At 37.7% G+C, this 19,899-nt stretch overlaps 1 protein-coding gene across 1 annotated transcript in view; it reads right to left on the bottom strand.

The window, feature by feature from the left end:
* Positions 1 to 8,579: 8,579 nt before the first annotated feature.
* LOC126334554 (adenosine deaminase-like) overlaps positions 8,580 to 19,899 on the bottom strand; it is a 149,684-nt gene continuing 138,364 nt past the window's right edge. Inside the window, exons 8-9 of the mRNA XM_049996930.1 lie at positions 12,356 to 12,482; positions 8,580 to 8,820 (exon numbers count right to left, since the gene is read on the bottom strand). Coding sequence (XP_049852887.1) covers positions 8,728 to 8,820; positions 12,356 to 12,482 — 220 coding nt within the window. The 3' untranslated portion in view covers positions 8,580 to 8,727. The remainder of the gene's footprint in view (positions 8,821 to 12,355; positions 12,483 to 19,899) is intronic.

Genomic DNA, 19,899 nt, shown 5'->3' with positions numbered 1-19,899 from the left:
CCATTGTTTGTAGCAACTTAATGACATTCAGTCTGTCGGCACAGCTGAGATTAAGGCTGCTTGACTTTGTTAAGTGTGCTTCTTCAAGCCATCAGGCCATATAAAAATAATCCACCTCATTTAACTCAGAACAATAATTTTATTTATTAAGAGGTAAAATAATCCTATACAATCTGTTTAATGTTTAAGGACATCTTAAATTAGTGTAATGTCATCCTTAAAACACTGGAAAGACGTATGGCAAACAGACAGTACAGCTAAAGTTGTCACTATCTATGATTACATAAGAGTGAAAGAAAAGCAAAGAATAAAAGCACTATCACTGTAGCTCCATCTGTGGTAGTGCGTGCAATTTCACTTGACTGTGTGATGACCACCCACAGCATATTGTGCTGGATAATAATGACATGTTGCAACAGTGGTGGAAGTGGAGCATCACCTCTGAAACGTCCATAGAAATGCACATGCCACGCAGAGTGAGTCATGCATACTGGCTGTGGAACTGAGTTGGACAGTTGCTGAGTTTGTAGTTGTGCTTGAGTCTGAGGTCATGGTTGCAGCTGTGGTGCTGGCATGGAGGGAGGAAGTGATCTTCTCAGAATATCAGGTGGTGATATGTCTTAAAGTTGTACGCCATCTTGACACTGTCCGTGGAGACAGCCATGGTCCTGCTGTCAATGGAAATGTCTACTGTTCATGCATTCTTTGTACCACCCAGTGTGAGGATGAGCTCTTCTTGAAGCTGTGCGTCATCATCAAAACGCTGTATAGCCAACCACTTTGGTGTGGGCCCGGGCGTTGTCGTTAATCAGCAAGATCTTTGGGCCCAACTTTCCCCTGTGCTTGTTTTGTATTGCTCTTCTGAGGTTGTGCAGAGTTTGTCAATAACTTAATAACTTTGAGCTTCCAGGAAATCCACAAAAATCACACCTTTTATGTCCCAAAAGAGGTAACCACGTGGTTGAAGGCACAGGCGGCTGAATTTTATGACGAAGGAATTTCCAAGCTCGTCTATTGCTATGATAAGTGCCTTAATTTAAATGGCAACTATGTAGAAAAGTAATATTTAAGTGTGGCTTTCATCTGTATATAATTAAAAAATTTCCAATACTTTATTTATTTTTAATTCCAAAACATAATGTACTTTGTGGATAGCCCTCGTATCATCCTTAACACATTGGGACGCCTGATGGAGAATACATAATAGAGCTTAAGTTGTAACTATGTATGATTACACAAAGAATGAAGGGAGGACAAAGAATAAAACACTCTCACTGTGACATCATCTATGGTTATGCATGCAATTTCACTTGAGTATGCATAACAAATGATGATAATGTGTCGCTAAAAGCCAACTTTTATTCAATATAGAGTCTTTACCTAATGCGGATCTATATTCTATGCTTTTTCTGTCTTTTATATAATGATTTTATCTATGTTTATATTAAAATTCACCTTATTACATTTGCAGTGCCAGTAACTGTCATTTATTATGTTGACTTTAATGTAATACTTCAATATGAGTTTCTATTCATGTCATCTGCTTTTCTGGAAGTCTCCACAAAGCTTTTACATTATTTGTTCAAGTGAATATCTTCTCTACTGTGAAATTTTTCTTAAGGAATTCTATCAGTATATATGTGGCTAAGCACTGACTACATACACTTCAGACCAAAAATATAATGCCAATATATGTCGCAGTAGTGTGGAGTAAGTCACATTTTCACTTCATCATTTATGAATGACCAGTTTTGCAAGGCAATACCTATTGGAAACTTGGTAATGGATGTTTTTCATCTGAAATAAGTTTTTAATAAATTGTAATGTGCAAGTGAGACAGTATAGTATATAAGTTACTACAAAATTAATGATTCATGGTTCCATTTCTGATTGGTACAAGGATTTTTTATTTTATTTATTAGCATGACTCTCATGACTGGCAATGCTCTGCACATATAAAAAATTTCAAATTGTTCAATGATGCTGATTCTTTGTCACAGCGTAGGTTACCTTACAATTGGTTGGGTGAAACAGTTTCCAGGCCAGAGAAAAGAGAAAGACATGCCAACTGAAAAATGATTTGGGGTTACAACTGCTAGCTTTTGAATCCAGAGTCACCTTCTCCTGGCAGAAAAAAAAGGAAAGTGGTGATGGATCAAAGGATTAACTGAACAGGCTGAAAGGAAAACTTTAACATAGCCATGCCATTGTGGACAAGCTGCAACTGGTATTTACACATATGTTGACCTATTCTAATATATTTTATAGCGCAGAGTTGTCCAACTATAATCTGTGTCAGCATGTTGATAGTTCATGATACTGAGCAAAGTTTCGTATGTTTGTGGCGCATGAGTTCATTGCACGTGAGCTTTGTATGTTTTGCAACAATTTCATACAACAAAAAATCATTTGTAACACACAAGTATTTTTTGCTTCTCTTGTAAAATCTAGCTTTTGCAACTTACATGCTTTCCCATATAATGACCTTAATTATCTTGACGTAATTTACAAGTGGTAAGTTCAGGTGTCACTAAGTACTATCACTGAGGGAGTCAGTGTTGATGTCACCACTAATTATGGCACACCACTAACATTTATTTTGTCAAGTAACAATTCATGCTTAATTGCTTAAAGTTATCCTGCGGCAAACTCACAACTATTTTAATGATGAGATATGTAATGAAACTTCATTGCTTCCCCACTGGGTCAGAGACTTTCTCTGTTCGGGGGCTGGGTGTTGTGTTGTCCTTATGTTTTTATCATCGTAATTGGTAAGAAACTCGTATCCAATACACTATTGTATCTTATTTCCGTTACTGAGATGACTGAATGGACATGAACCAAATACCAATAAACTGAGACAGAGAGAGAAAATTAGCTTTATTGACATTATTGCTTGCTAATTGATTATTGAAACTATAGAACATGATAATGACATCAATATTTTTCTTCTTTTTTCTGTTCAGCTGGCAATATTCCTGTATGTGAATGTAAGACAAGTTCATTTTATAATTATGTATTCTAATGTTACATCTGTATGCTTTGTTGTTAGTTACTTTGTATGTCGAAACAATTTCACCTGACCCACATTAGTAGTAATTTAGTTTGGGTGCACTTAATTTCTTAGTAGTTCACTGTTTAGTTTCAGTGCTTTTACACTTTGTGAGGAGATTTTAAGGCAGATGCCACATGTGCTCAGTTTAGAACTTAAAATCATTTGATTTATTTTACAGTATGTTACGACAAATCATTTACATGCTAAATGTGTTAATTTCAGTTTAATAATATTATGAAAAGGATAGTTGCTACTCACCATATAGTGGAGAAGCTGAGTTGCACAAGAAAAATATTTCTTCACACAATAAGCTTTCTGCCCACAAGGCCTTTATCACAGCACACACACACACACACATACACACACAAATGCAATTCATGCACACATGACCACAGTCCCTGGCAGCTGAAGCCAGATGACCAGGTAGTCTGGCATCAGCTAACAGAGACTATGATCTTGTGATCTGGTGTGTGTGTGTGTGTGTGTGTGTGTGTGTGTGTGTGTGTGTGTGTGTGTGTGTGTGTGTGTGTAGACCCAAAAGATGAGATGATTCTCATAGGTGTGTAACATGTCAGAAAGTACGAGTATAACATAAAAATGTAAAACATTTGAATGTAACACTTACTACCCTGATAATTTGTCAGGAGATTGTTGAAATAGGTGAATACAACGTAGTAATCTGGAACAGCTAATATTTACAGAATTAACATGCTGCCAGAATGAAACCTTGTTATGCACTATTAATACATCATACAAAAAAATACCTAATCTTGAGTGTTGTGACCAAGTGCTGTCAAAACAGAAATCTAAAAGACATTTTTATGTAAGCAGGCTTAACAGTTTCTGTTAAGATAGAGTAGAAGGAGTTGCCTATCAAAAAGTCTTTCAAGCTCTGTTTAAATTGTGCTTTATCTGAAATGAAGTTTTTAATGGTTGCAGGCAATTTTTTGAAAATGTGTGTTTCTGAATATTGGGCTCCTTTTTGCACAAAGGTACATGATTTTAGGTCATTATGCAGATTGTTCTTATTCCTAGTATTGATACTATGTACTGAGCTATTAGCTGGAAATAAAGATATATTACTTACAACAAATTTCTTTAAGGAATAAATATACTGAGAAGCAGTGGTTAGAATACCAAGTTCCTTGAACAGGTTTCTACATAATGTTCATGAATTTACACCAAAAATGATTCTTATTACCCATTTTTTTTTGCCCTAAAAACTTTTGCTTAGTTTGATGAGTTACCCCAGAATATGACCCCATATGACATAATAGAATGAAACTAAGCAAAGTATGCAAGTTTTTTATATTTATATCTCCTACATCTGACATCATTCTCACTGCAAATACAGACTTGTTTAGGCACTTAAGCAATTGTGTGGTAAGCCCTTCCCAACTGAATTTATTATCGAGTTGCAATCCCAGAAATTTAACACTGTCATCCTCTTCGATCTGCATGTCTTCATATGTTATACACGTACTGGAAGAAAATCTCTTACAGGCTCTGGACTGCATTTAGTGGGTCTTCTCAAATTTTAATGACTGTGAATTAGCTTCAAACCAATTATTAATGTCACTGAAAATTTGATTAGCAGATATTTCTAAATCTGTACATGACTTGCTACTTATTGCAATGATTGTGTCATCTGCAAGCAACTTATAATCTGGCAATGTAGCAGACGAGATGTGATTAACATGCACAAGAAAAATCAATGGACCCAAGACAGAACCTCAAGGTACACAACATGTAATTAATTCCCAATCAGATGAAGACTGACTGCTTACTGTACAGGTATTTTGCAATGATACCCTTTGTTTCCTGGTAGATAGATAAGACTGAAGCCATTTTGCAGCATTGCCGGTGCCACCATAATATTCTAATGCTGTGGTTCACACAGTCAAAGGCTTTTAATAGGTCACAGAAAATGCCACTACCCTGAATTTATTATCTAATGAATGAAGTACATTCTCGCTGAAAGTGTAAATAGCTTTCTCTATATCAGAACCTTTAATAAATCCAAAGAGTGACTTGGACAATATATTATTGGTAGTCAGATGCTTAAGGAGATGCTTGAACACACCCTTTTCAGATGTTTTTGAGAAAGCCAGCAAAAGTGAAATTGGTCGATAGTTCGATGGTATCTCTTTATCCTCCCTTCTTGTAAAGAGGCTTAACTTCAGTATATTTTAACCAGTCTAGAAATGTTCCGCTGATAGGGAGACTGAAAGCTTATTATATGACAGTCTTTTTGTTCTGCCTATCTGTTACTCAGCATTTCCCCTACTTGGTGAGTTACAACTATCCTTTTCATAATATTGCTACATTCCAGTCTGAATTTTCCACTGTTTAATTTCAGTTTAATGTTTCACACATTATTAGAACGGTAAACATTATAGACATGTCAAGATTGAAATGTACATTAATTATTCTGGTTATGTACTACAGTGCCGATGGCTTCTTATTTATTTAAGTCTTATTCATATTCCATAAAGTTCTTTTTAACAATAATGGGAACTTCAAGGCATTTGTGTGCACGCACGTGTGTGTGTGTGTGTGTGTGTGTGTGTGTGTGTGTGTGTGTGTGTGTGTGTTGACAGCAGTAATGCCTAAACTAGAAGGAGAAAGGTAGCTCTAAAGCTAGTAATATCTCTCTGCTATTACATGTCCCTATATGCAACATCAATCAGCTACAGGTGAGTGACTATCTTATCTTTTTTTTATTTTATAAAAAATGTAATGCATTTCATTGTTTATGCCAAAATACATGTTTCTAGTAGTAGGTTTAATAATGAATAAAACAATAGGAATGTGGGTAAGCTACTACAAACAGCACAGCGAACGCATTGTTGTGGCCAAGATAGACACGAAGCCCATGCCTATGACAGTAGTACAAGTCTATATGCCAACTAGCTCTGCAGATGATGAAGAAATTGAAGAAAGAAAAGAAGTTATTCAGATAGTGAAGGGAGACAAAAATTTAATAGTCATGGGTGACTGGAATTCGGTAGTAGGAAAAAGGAGAGAAGGAAACATAGTAGGTGAATATGAATTGGGGTAAGAAATGAAAGAGGAAGCCGCCTGGTGGAATTTTGCACAGAGCACAACTTAATCATAGCTAATCAAGAATCATAAAAGAAGGCTGTATACATGGAAGAACCTGGAGATACTAAAACGTATCAGATAGATTATATAATGGTAAGTCAGAGATTTAGGAACCAGGTTTTAAATTGTAAGACATTTCCAGGGACAGATGTGGACTCTGACCACAATCTATTGGTTATGAACTGTAGGTTAAAACTGAAGAAACTGCAAAAAGGTGGGAATTTAAGGAGATGGGACCTGGATAAACTGACTAACTAGAGGTTGTACAGAGTTTCAGGGAGAGCATAAGGAAACAATTGACAAGAATGGGGGAAAGAAATACAGTAGAAGAAGAATGGGTAGCTCTGAGGGATGAAGTAGTGAAGGCAGCAGAGGATAAAGTAGGTAAAAAGACGAGGGTTAGTAGAAATCCTTGGGTGATGGAAGAAATATTGAATTTAATTGACGAAAGGAGAAACTATAAAAATACAGTAAATGAAGCAGGCAAAAAGGAATACAAACATCTCAAAAATGAGATCGACAGGTAGTGCAAAATGGCTAAGCAGGGATGGCTAGAGGACAAATGTAAGGATGTAGAGGCTTATCTCACTAGGGGTAAGATAGATACTGCCTACAGGAAAATTAAAGAAACCTTTGGAGAACGACTTGTATGAATATCAAGAGCTCAGATGGGAACCCAGTTCCAAGCAAAGAAGAGAAAGCAGAAAGGTGGAAGGAGTATATAGAGGGTCTATACAAGGGCCATGTACTTGAGGGCAATGTTATAGAAATGGAAGAGGATATAGATAAAGATGAAATGGGAGATATGATACTGCGTGAAGAGTTTGATAGAGCACTGAAAGACCAAAGTCGAAACAAGGCCCCTGGAGTAGACAACTTTCCATCAGAACTACTGACAGCCTCGGGACGCCAGTCCTGACAAAACTCTACCATCTAGTGAGTAAGATATATGGCACAGGTGAAATACTCTCAGACTACAAGAAGAATAGAATAATTCTAATCCCAAAGAAAGCAGGTGTTGACAGATGTGAAAGTTACCGAACTATCAGTTTAATAAGTCACGGCTGCAAAATAGTAATGCGAATTCTTTACAGACGAATGGAAAAACTGGTAGAAGGCGACGTTGGGGAAGATCAGTTCGGATTCCGTAGAAATATGGGAACACGTGAGGCAATACTGACCCTACGAGTCATTTTAGGAGCTAGATTCAGAAAAGGCAACCCTATGTTTCTAGCATTTGTAGACTTAGAGAAAGCTTTTGACAATGTTGACTGGAATACTCTCTTTCAAATTCTGAAGGTGGCAGGGGTAAAATACAGGGAGAAAAAGGCTATTTACAATTTGTACAGAAACCAGATGACAGTTATAAGAGTCTAGGGACATGAAAGGGAAGCAGTGGTTGGGAAGGGAGTGAGACAGGGTTGTAGCCTCTCCCCGATGTTGTTCAATCTGTATATTGAGCAAGCAGTAAAGGAAACAAAAGAAAAATTCAGAGTAGGTATTAAAATCCAGGGAGAAGAAATAAAAACTTTGAGGTTCACCAATGACATTGTAATTCTGACAGAGACAGCAAAGGGCTTGGAGGAGCAGTTGAACAGAATGGACAGTGTCTTGAAAGGAGGATATAAGACGAACATCAACAAAAACAAAACGAGGATAATGGAATGTAGTCGAAGTAAGTTGGGTGATGCTGAGGGAGATAGGTTAGAAAATGAGACACTTAAAAGTAGTAAAGGAGTTTTGATATTTGGGGATCAAAATAACTGATGATGGTCGAAGTAGAGAGGATATAAAATGTAGACTGGCAATGGCAAGGAAAGCGTTTCTGAAGAAGAGAAATTTGTTAACATCGAGTATAGATTTAAGTGTCAGGAAGTCATTTGTGAAAGTATATGTATGGAGTGTAGCCATGTATGGAAGTGAAACATGGACGATAACTAGTTTGGACAAGAAGAGAATAGAAGCTTTCAAAATGTGGTGCTACAGAAGAATGCTGAAGATTAGATGGGTAGATCAAATAACTAATGTGGAGGTACTGAGTAGGATTGGGGAGAAGAGGAGTTTGGGGCACAACTTGACTAGAATAAGGGATCGGTTTGTAGGACATGTTCTGAGGCATCAAGGGATCACCAATTTAGTACTGGAGGGCAGCGTGGAGGGTAAAAATCGTAGAGGGAGGCCAAGAGACGAGTACACTAAGCAGATTCAGAGGGATGTAGGCTGCACAGGATAGAGTAGCATGGAGAGCTGCACCAAACCAGTCTCAGGACTGAAGACCACAACAACAACAACAACATGTTTCCAAATTTAAAAAGTCTGCTGTTTTATTTTAAAGAATTTATTTTATATTTTAATAGGTAAACAGTCTAATGGTGTTTAAATAAATAAAAAGCATTTGCACACCATCCAATTTGCATACTTGAGGCAAGGAAGACTGTTTTATTTAATAACCAGTACTCACAAAAATAAAATTTAAAATTGTCAACCAGCACATAAAAAACATAAAATTAACTTATCTTTCAATACACATTCTTTGTTATAACATGTAACAAAATTTTAAATATGGTTTAGACAGTTATGTTTATTTCTTTGTACAGCTTCTGGATCAAATGGTCTTTCTCCTTATCAGGCAAGAAACATGAGTGGGCTGCATTAAAATTCTGAAAAAACAAAGACATTGCATTATTACACAAGCAGATATTTAGAGAGTAACAAACATTCTGGAAGAGTCTATGTACATAAAAATTTACTTGGTTACTTCAGAATGACTAAGAGTAATCTTCCACAGAAGAGGTACTGTTACCTACTAAGTATTTAAATTGGGGGAACTGGAGACAAACTAACAAACAGTGTAATTTAAAAATATAATTGAACTGAAGAAACAATTCAACCATAAGTGACACAAAGTGTAAGAAACAATTAGTGAGTAGCTACTAGCACACAACCAATGAAAATGATTTGGTTTACTCCTTATAAGTCATAGTCAGCAAGCACTGCAGTCAATTTGGTAGAAGCTGTGTCCCAAAAACACTAGTCAGTCCGTTTTTTACCATATAAACCACATGGAACAATACAGATTGCATCATTTAATGATTGGTAGCCTACATCCATGACTTCAAACACATTAATTCATCTGAATTTGCAACTGAGGCACAGGAAATAGTCTGGGGAACATTTTCTATTCCCTTCTTGGACATAAACGAAAAACTTCAAGCATTTATTAATAAACTTACTCGACTGCACTCCCCTAAATACTGGAAAAGTACGAAGGAAACCTGCACCTCAGCTAACTGAAGAACTTAAGCAGCTCATGAATCTCAGAGATACTGCATATTCAGCTTACAAACTATGTGCTACACCCGAAAATAATGTTGCTCACAAGCAGAAACAGAACAGAGTCAGTCACACTGTGATAAATACCAAACTCAGACATTCCCATACATTAACTGATTACAGAGATAGACCAGTTGCCTCTGAAAAAACTGCACAATCTTGGTATAGGCAAAGTATACCACAGCGCTATCTGATTACTGTTGTATTTGCATTCTTCCTGCACAGTCCAAGCCCTTGGAGTGTATAGTCCATGACCAGCTAACAAACTAACTCTTTACAAACAAACTCTTGACCTCCAAAAGAAAATTGTTCAAACACTTATACTTCAAATTATTTATAACAGTGATGTTATTGCATTAGGCCTTTTCTGGTTGTTCATTATATCTGTGATGTTTGACTCTTTGGCAATATTTCACTGCAATATGAATAGCTATCCTGGCTGCATGCATAGAAGTGCAGAGATTTCCATACCCTCTGTCTCCTCTACTGTCTCATCAACGAATGCTGTCCCTCACATCACTCCTCAACCTTAATGCTCTTATCTGAACAACATAAAAGAACACCTGTTCTTGTCGGAGCAAAATCCTTTCTCACCCACTCCATCATTCAGCCACTTTGTTGAATTCCTTCTCAGTTGCAGGAACCTAGCTCTGGATAACCTCACACATTATATTAGAGAACTGAATAACATAACTTCAGAAGACAGTTAATGACATATCTACTAAAGCAACAATAAAGATTACCATTGTATATACACATCTGATCCCCACGCTGCATTACTCTTTCACCATACAGTTTTAATATTTCTAACCGCCGGCCGCGGTGGTCTTGCGGTTCTAGGCGTGCAGTCCGGAGCCGTGCGACTGCTACGGTCGCAGTTTCAAATCCTGCCTCGGGCATGGATGTGTGTGATGTCCTTAGGTTAGTTAGGTTTAAGTAGTTCTAAGTTCTAGGGGACTAATGACCACAGCGGTTGAGTCCCATAGTGCTCAGAGCCATTTTTTTACATATTTCTAACCATTGTTTTTTATTTTTATTATTTGACTTCTCATATTTCTTATTGCAGTTTCCTTTTTCTTTCGGATTTTACTATCTTTCTGATGAATCTTTCATGTGTTCCCATCCTCTCCCTGAAGGCAGTTGTCTTTGGGAGCTGTCCCTCTATTCCCTTTGTTCTATATTTATTCTCTTTTCTTGAGCTATGTAAACTAAAGCTTCCATTTTTCTCCCACTTATCCTGCCTTCTTAGACTCCTCAGACTAGCCAAAATAGCCCTTCAGTAGCATCAGAAGTGCATGCTTTTAATTTTTTGTCCTGAATACGAACAAGATATCACTATAGTAACTAAACAATCCCTTCTAGTTTTTGTTATTACCCAATACTCACAATTTCATCTTCATCCCTTTATAATCTGCAAAGGCTGTTCTTTATTTTTATTTTTAAAGACAAACTGTACTGAACAATGAAAAGTACAGGTTAGAATATCAATAATATTATGGAAAGGATAGACTGCTACTCATCATAAAGATAGCACAGCACAGTGAGCAATAGGTAGGCACAACAAAAAGACTGTTACACACTGAGCTTTCAACCAGTGCCTTATTCAGGAAGGACACACACACACACACACACACACACACACACACACACACACACACACACACACACACATTCACATGAGCAAGCACACGTGACTGCTATCTACAGTAGCACTGGCCAGAGATTCTGGCCCAGAGATAGTGGTCATGTGTACGTGAGGTGTGCTTGCTTGTGAGACTGTGTGTGTGTATTTCCTTTCTGAAGAAGGCTTTGGTCAAACGATCATTGTGTCAAGTCTTTGTGTTGTACCTGTCTGCAGCTCAATGTGTCATCTTTACACTGAGTAGCAAACCTATCCTTTTCATAATATTGCAAACAAACTACATTGTAACTTCCTGGAAGATTAAAACTGTGTACCACACCAGGAGTCGACCTGGGTCCTATGTCTGTCACAGTCAAGAACTTTATCAATGGTGATATTCAAGCATGACATACAACTTATCCTCACAGCTTTATTTGCACCAGTCCCTTATCTCCTATGTTCCGGACTACTCCTGCATACCCTGTGAGACTAGCATTCATGAAAGAAAGGATGTTGCAGGGCAGGGCTAAACCACAGCCTGTGGATGTTGAAGGGTAGGACATGAGGTAATAGTGGAAGTAAAGCAGGTCATGAATCAAGCTTGGATAGTTCATTTGGTAGAACACCTGATCATGAAAGGCAAAGGTCCCAGGTTTGAGTACCAATCTGAAACACAGTTTTAATCAGCCAGGAAGTTTCATATCAGTGCACAGTACACTGCAAAGTGAAAATTCATTCTGGAAACAATCCCGCAGGCTGTAGCTAAGCCATGTCTCCACAGTATCCTTTCTTCCAGTATGCAGGAGACCTTTTGTAAAGTTTGGAAGGTAGAAGGTGAGGTACAGGTGGATGTAAAGCTGTGAAGGGGGCTATGAGGCATGCTTGGATCTTTAAGTAATGCTTGGATAGGTCAGTAAGTAGAACACTTGCCCACAGAATGCAACAATCCCACATTTTTGTCCCAGTCCAGCACACAGCTTTAATCTACTGGGAAGTTTCAATCAGAGCACAATCTGCCACAGAGTGAAAATTCATTCTGTACATTCATTATATATTTTTCTGATACAGCTACTCATAGCAAGTCTCTTTCTTTAGTCAATTTAACCTCTATGTTATCTTTGCACACGTATTAAATGTCAGTAAGGAAATAAGGGTTATAATGAACATCTATTTCTGATCATTTTTGTAAATAAGAAAATGAATGCAATAACAATAGCATTAATATCAGTAGATTAACTTACTGCGCGAATTGCATGGGCTTCAGTAAGGCCCCAACTTGCGGCGAGTGCATAATCATCTCTTAGCGTTCTTCCAGTCAGTGTAGTGTCATCAGAATTCAGAGAGAAATTTACACCTTCTTCAGCAAATCTGAAAGCAATGTAGAAAAGACTATTAAATTATTTTATCGCCAGGATCAAGATTCCTTTCTAATTTGTAACCTGATTTCATTCTTGCTGACAAGCAAGCTCTAAGCTCGGGCATAGTAGAGTGTTTGGCAAACTCCCTAACACAACCTTTCTCTTGGAGATATTAATTTCACTGTTACATTGGATAGTATTTACAGATTTTGAAGAAAAGGGGAAAATTTTATGACAAGTTGAAGCTGTGAGCTGTTTCATGAGGTGTACTCATATGGCATAGCTGGTAGCATACTGTTCACAAAAAGCAGAGATCTGAGTATGAGTCCTAATCAAGCACATAGATTTCACATTTTCCATACAATAAATACACCATACACTCATCACAAATTGTATGCATTGTTTTCAAGAATTTGTCTGCGACTGTGTGTCTCTATTTCTGTCTCCTTGGTATTTTTCTTGCAGATGGTTTTGCATTTTACTCTGCCAATCTTCCAATGCTAGCATTTCTAAATATTAATCAAAAGGTCTCTGGTTTGATTCTGGCTACTGCTTAGATTTTGGGTTAAAAATGTCAGCAATTGTGGCTAAATACTTCTGGTATAAAGCCACCCTCATTCTGCCGACAACCTTATCAAAAAGAGTGGAGGAGTGGACAGAAGTTCAAGGAACTCTCTTGCCATTGAGAACACAAAATATGTATTCTCAGTAACTGCAGTCTGTAATTCTGCTGCCAAAAAATTCTAGTTAATTCTTCCGTTCATATCTCTGGAAGGTGATTACCAATGGGGAGGTGACCCCAAGAAAATGATAGAATCTAAGCATTTCTTTGAAATTTCAACTGCCTGAAGTATGTGATATTACATGTCTGAATGTTTTAAAGCCAGAAAATCTGAAAACAGAAACATAAAGGCTCATTTTAGATATAGTAGGTGTCAGTGACATGAAATGAAAAGAAAATGAAGTTTCTAATCAGTCAAATATTGGGTATTATCAAAGAATCAGAAAAAGCTATACTAGGAGTAGGATCCATTATGAATAGAAAGGTAGAGCAAAGTCTGGGGTACTGTGAACAGTTTAATAGTTTAATAATAAAATTATTCTCATCAGAATCAACTGCAGACCAACACCAACAATAATAGTTCAGATATAGACTTGACATCAAAAACTGAAGCTGTAGATGAAGAGATGCAGGGAGTATATTTTGGCACTGAATGAGTAACTAAGTATGTAAAGGAAGACAAAATATACTGCTCACTGGGGATTAGAACACCACAGTAGGAGAGGAAATCAAGAACAGAGTTTTTTATTTTTATTCATTTTATTTATTTAGTTTTTAGTTCCATTGATCCTTTGTGCAACTGTTTTGATAGTGTGTAGAACATGTCAGATTATTACAGTAATAACCATATGTAAATGGTTAACAAGCCTTACATCTATGTCATATGCCAACAGGTACATTAAAATTGAGGTTCAAGTGCTCCAATAATAGCACAGATAATAGTAGTAATAATGTTCACATGAACAAATTGTAAGGCTTACATTCAAATTCATATGAAAATCATTCTGTCAACAAGTGATACATCAGTGATACATAGTAAGTTTACATAGAAATGCTTAAAACTAAATATATGAAGTATTAACCATTGTCAAAACATTTCTGCAAAGAATAGAAAAAGGTGTCCAAAAGGTAAAGTTTTAACTGTTTTTTGAATTTAGTCGCATTCACAATGACTGATTTGACATGAACTGGAAGTTTATAATAAACTTTTATGCTTGAATGATGCATTCCTTTCTGTACCATTTTGAGATTTTTTTATGTTTGTGAAAATCATTTTATCTTCTTGTATCATGAACATTATATGCAGTATTTATTTTTTCAATTGTATGATTCTTGTTCACAAAGCAAATTAGAGAAAAAATATATTGGTGTGGCAGAGTGATGATCCCCAGTTATTTAAATAAATTTCTAAGAGAGCATCTAGGGCACAATCTACTCATAATTCTGATGACCCTCTTCTGTGCAATTATGACTCTCTTCTGACTTTATTCACTTGTCGCTGGTTTCTCCAGAATATCACACCATATGTTGTGAGTGAATGGAAATATCGTAGGTAAACAGCTTTGATTGTTTCCAAGTAACAAACAGATGCAACTGAGCAAATGGCAAATTATGCAAAATTGAGTCTTTTACACAGGTTGATGATTTGGACTGAACAGTTTAGGTTGTTATTAATATGTAATACGAAGAGTTTGGAAGACTCAACTCCCAATATTTCTTTATCACCACCTTTTATTTCAATGTTTTCTGGTTTTTTGTTTGATGTGTTAAAATGAGTGAGATGAGTTTTGTAATATTGAGGGACAGACTATTTGAAGGGAACCAATCTAGGGCTTATTTGACTATAATGGTCACAGGTTTCTCTAAACTGACTTTGGCATGCAGTCTTTTCTCCCCTACTGTTCAACCTTTAGGCTGAACAAGCAATGACTGAAATAAAAGGAAGGTTCAGGAATGGGATTAAGATGCACTGATGACATTGTTATCCTAACCAATTACAGGAAAAACCTATAAAAGACATCCAACAAATAACATCAGGCAAAATGTTTGATATTCTCAAAAAAATAGGTATAAGCTATAGGGAAAGGTGTATAATAAACAATATGCATGAGAACCAGTAGGAAACAATAAGAAAGGAAAACGATGAGAGAAGAGCTCAGACTAGAAATGAGGGTAAAGTAGGATTAACTGGGAACCATTTAGTAGAAAAAGTAAAGGCAATCTACTATCATGGGAGCAAAGTAATGTAACAGGCAAAGAAAGAAGAATAATTGAAGTAGTCAAGCACAGGAAAGGATGGTGTTCCTCAGTAAAAGAAGTCTACTGATGTCTAACATAGGCTTCAATTTGAGAAAGAAATTTGTGATAACGTACATCTGGAGAACAACACTGTATGGGAGTGAACTATGGATTGCAGGAAAAATGGAAATGAGGAAAACCAAAGAAGTTGGATTGTGGTGTTACAGATGGATGTTGAAAATTAGGTGCACTGATAAGAAATGAAGAGGAGAATTTGTGGGAACCAATAACTACAAGAAGGGACAGGATGATAAGATGTATATTAAGACATCAGTAATGGCTTCCATGGTGCTAGAGGAAGCTGTAGAAGAAAATAACTGTAAAGTAATGCATGAATTGGATACTATACAACAAATAACTGAGGACCTCAGGTGCAAGTGCTACTCAGAGATGAAGAGGTTGGCACAAGAGCCATTGTAGGCCACATCAAACCACACAGACAAATAGAGACAAAAATGCCTTACTTCACTTCTTCTCTTGATATACACTAATGTTTGATAAATAGCAACACTGAGAAAGATATGAGTAACTTAAACGAACTTTATCCTCAATGCAAGTCTCCAAACCATCAATTTTTGCTGCTAGAGAACCGTAATTAACAAATTGAGGAACAAGAAGGGGGAAGTACCTTAGGTTCAAAAATTTCCCAAGTGTAACAGCTGCCATTCAAATTTCCTCAATAATTAATAAGAGCTGGGATGGAATTTTGTGCTGAATAACATTCCAAATCACCACACTCGGTGTTTTCCTTCTAAGTACTTCAACAGTTTCAGTTCTTAGACTACAGTCACTGCAACAGCACCTAACATGTATATGGCCATAACTACAGAATACATTGAAGAGGTATACGGTGCCCATAGAAGTTACCGAGCAACTATGTGCTGTACACAATGTCCATAAGTTGCTAATTCAGATAGACTATAATGACAGGATTTATAAAGGAGGGAATGGATGCACATTTGGAGGTGTTGCACTCTGTGAGTGGTATACCAACATGATAAACTCAGTAATTTCAAAACAAACCAGCTGCACAGATAAAATTAAGGACAGTAAATAACGTCAAAATTAGAATAAAAGTCTGCAGTGCGTGACTTTAACGCAGTAGAGGGTGACACTCATAATGGGGAACCCCCCACCCATTTGCATATTCTTCCATTATATTCCGTCTAAATCAGAGTGTTATGTGTGCTATATTAAGAAAATGGAAGTTGCCACTCACCATAAAGCAGATATGCTGAGTCACAGATAGGCACAACAAAAAGATTGTCACAAATAAACCTTTTGGCCTATAAGGCCTACATCAAAAATCAACGAAACACACACACACACACACACACACACACACACACAAGTGCAACTCAAACACATGACTGCAGTCTCAGGAAATTGCAGCCACACTGTGAGCAGCAGCACCAGTGCATGATGGGAGTGGCAACTGGGTGGGGGTAAGGAAGAGGCTGGGATGGGGAGGTATATTAGGGTCGGGGCGGTGGACAGTGCAGTGCTGCTGAGGAGCACGCAGGGATGAGGTGGTGAGAGGGTAGGCAGCTATGTACAGTCGGGAGGTTAGACGATGGGCAGCAGAGAGGTGGGGAAGGGGTTGGGATAGTGGAAAACGATAGAAGTAAAAAGACTGGATGCAATGGTGGATTGAGGGTTCTATAGTGCTGGAATGGAAACAGGAAGGCTAGATGGGTGAGGGCAATGACGAACGAAGGTTGAGACCAGGAATGTTGTGGGAACATAGGATACATTGCAGGGAAAGTTCCCACCTGTGCAGTTCATAAAATCTGGTGTTGATGGAATGATCCATAAGACGCAGGCTATGAAGCAGTCACTCACATGAAGGATGTCATGCTCGGCTGTGAGCTCAGCAGTGGGGTGGTCCACTTGTTTCTTGACCACAGTTGGTTGGTGGCCATTCATGTGGACAGACAGCTTGGTGGTTGTCAAGCCCACATAGAATGCGGCAGTGTGGTTGCAGCTTAGCTTGTAGATCACATGACTGGTTTCACAGGTAGCCCTGCCTTTGATGGGATAGGTGATGTTTGTGTCCGGACTGGGGTAGATGGCGGTGGGAGGATATATGGGACAGGTCTTCCATCTGGATCTGTTACAGGGGTATGAGCCATGAGATGAGGGGCTGGGAGCAGGGGCTGTGTAGGATGTACAAGTATATTGTGTACATTCGATGTATGGGGAATACCACTGCAGGAGAGGTGGGAAGGATAGTGGGCAGGACATTTCTCATGTCAGAGTACAAGGAGAGATAGTCGAAAACCTGGCAGAGAATGTAATTCAGTCCTGGTTGGTACTGAGTTACAAGGTGAATGCTTCTCTATGGCTGGACAGTGCAACTCCCACCACCTTCCAAAGTTCCACATGCAATTTGCATGATTGTACATGAAAATGTGGCTGAACTAAGTTGTTTTAGGAGTTTCAAAATGTGTGTTTTCCAATTTAAATTTACATCAGTCTGGGCACGTAAGAACTTTGAAGTTTCCAGCTGCGTTATTATTCACCATGTTTTACACATACCATTGGTGTAGTGCCCCTAGATGTGCAGAACTGAACATGTCGCGTGTTTTTAAAATTGAGGATGAGACCATTCACAGAAAACCAGTCAGTTATACTTTAAAGAACTTTTAATTAAATGTGTCCTTTGAGACTCCCGTCTCGTTATTATCTCACGATATCTGCCTAGTAAGCAAGAAGACCCGGGTTCGAGTCACGGCCGCGGCACAAATTTTAATTGATTTAGTCTGCTTCGATCATATTTGATCATTATCGTGAGATAATAACGAGACGGGAGTCTCAAAGGACACATTTAATTATAAGATCTGAGAAGATCACCATATGGTACAGCAGACGTCCCGCTACGTCCAATGCTGGGTAGGTCGCCAATACCGGCGAGCCCTGGCAATAGTGACGGTATTAAGGGAAAATGAATTAAAGTTTGTGTTGGGGAGGGAACTCGACCTAGGTAGTTCGTGCAGCTATGTCTGCCGTAGTGCCTCAGTGGTGTAGTGGTAGCATATCTGCCTAGTAAACAAGAAGACCTGGGTTCGAGTCCCGGCTGCGGCACAAATTTTAATTGATTTAGTCTGCTTCGATCATATTTGATCATTAAAGAACTTTGTTTGCCATTTCTTCTGTCTCTGTACATATGTTTGGTCTTATTACAATGCTAGTGTCATCTGAAAAAATAACTAATTCTGTTTGTTGTATACTAGTTGAAAGATCGTTTACAAATATGAGGCACAATTGTGAAGCTAAAATTGAGCCTTGGGTAACCCCATAAGTGAATTGTCCCCAGTCAGAGTTATGTCCCTAGACTATATTGTTTGAATTACTAAATACAACTTTCTGCACTCTTTTGGTTAGATATGACATTATCCACTGGTTGACTATACCATTAATCCCATCAAAATTCAATTTATCTAGGAGAATACTGTGAGAACATAGGCAAATGCCTTAGATAGGTTGCAGAAAATACTAACCAGTGCTATTTTATTATTTAATGCTTGTAAAATCTGGTGAGTGAACTTGTAAATGGCATTCTCAGCAGAGCAGCACTTCTCAATCCAAACTGTAATTTGCTGAGGATACTGTTGTTGCTCAGGTGAGATGTTGTTGTTGTGGTCTTCAGTCCTGAGACTGGTTTGATGCAGCTCTCCATGCTACTCTATCCTGTGCAAGCTCCTTCATCTCCCAGTACCTACTGCAACCTACATCCTTCTGAATCTGCTTAGTGTATTCATCTCTTGGTCTCCCTCTACAATTAGTACCCTCCACGCTGCCCTCCAATGCTAAATTTGTGATCCCTTGGTGCCTCAGAACATGTCCTACCAACTGATCCCTTCTTCTAGTCAAGTTGTGCCACAAACTTCTCTTCTCCCCACTCCTATTCAATACCTCTTCATTAGTTACGTTATCTACCCACCTAATCTTCAACATTCTTCTGTAGCACCACATTTCGAAACCTTCTATTCTCTTCTTGTCCAAACTATTTATCGTCAATGTTTCACTTCCATACATGGCTACACTCCAACAAATACTTTCAGAAATGACTTCCTGGCACTTAAATCTATACTCAATGTTAACAAATTTCAGACTACATCACCTTGTCAAAAATTTTGAAAAATTATGTCAGCAGTGAAACACATAAATAGTTAATGATGTCACTCTCTCTCTCTCTCTCGTATTACCAAGAAAAGATGTGTGTTAACAATGATGTATTTCAGTCTCTGTGGAAAACTGCCTTGAGATACTAAACCGTTACACATTTTGGATAAGACTGGGCTTCTCATATGGGAAACAAAACTTGAGCACTCTATTGGAAACACCATCAGAACCACATAAGCATTTTATTAATTTGTTGACTTATTTTTCGAGAAAATGTATAATTTTCTGAATTTCAGCCACATATAAAACCAATGCTTACTCTGTGACTATGATGAGTATTATATACAGTATATAAGCATTATATTCAAGTATATATTATATATTAAAAACAAATATTTCAAGTCTTACCAAGCAGGAAAGCACCGGTAGACAGGCACAATAA

Source organism: Schistocerca gregaria, chromosome 2, assembly GCF_023897955.1.
Source record: "Schistocerca gregaria isolate iqSchGreg1 chromosome 2, iqSchGreg1.2, whole genome shotgun sequence".
NCBI lineage: Eukaryota > Metazoa > Arthropoda > Insecta > Orthoptera > Acrididae > Schistocerca > Schistocerca gregaria.
The sequence above is the reverse complement of the archived record's forward strand: the minus strand, read 5'-3'. Positions and strand labels throughout refer to the sequence as shown.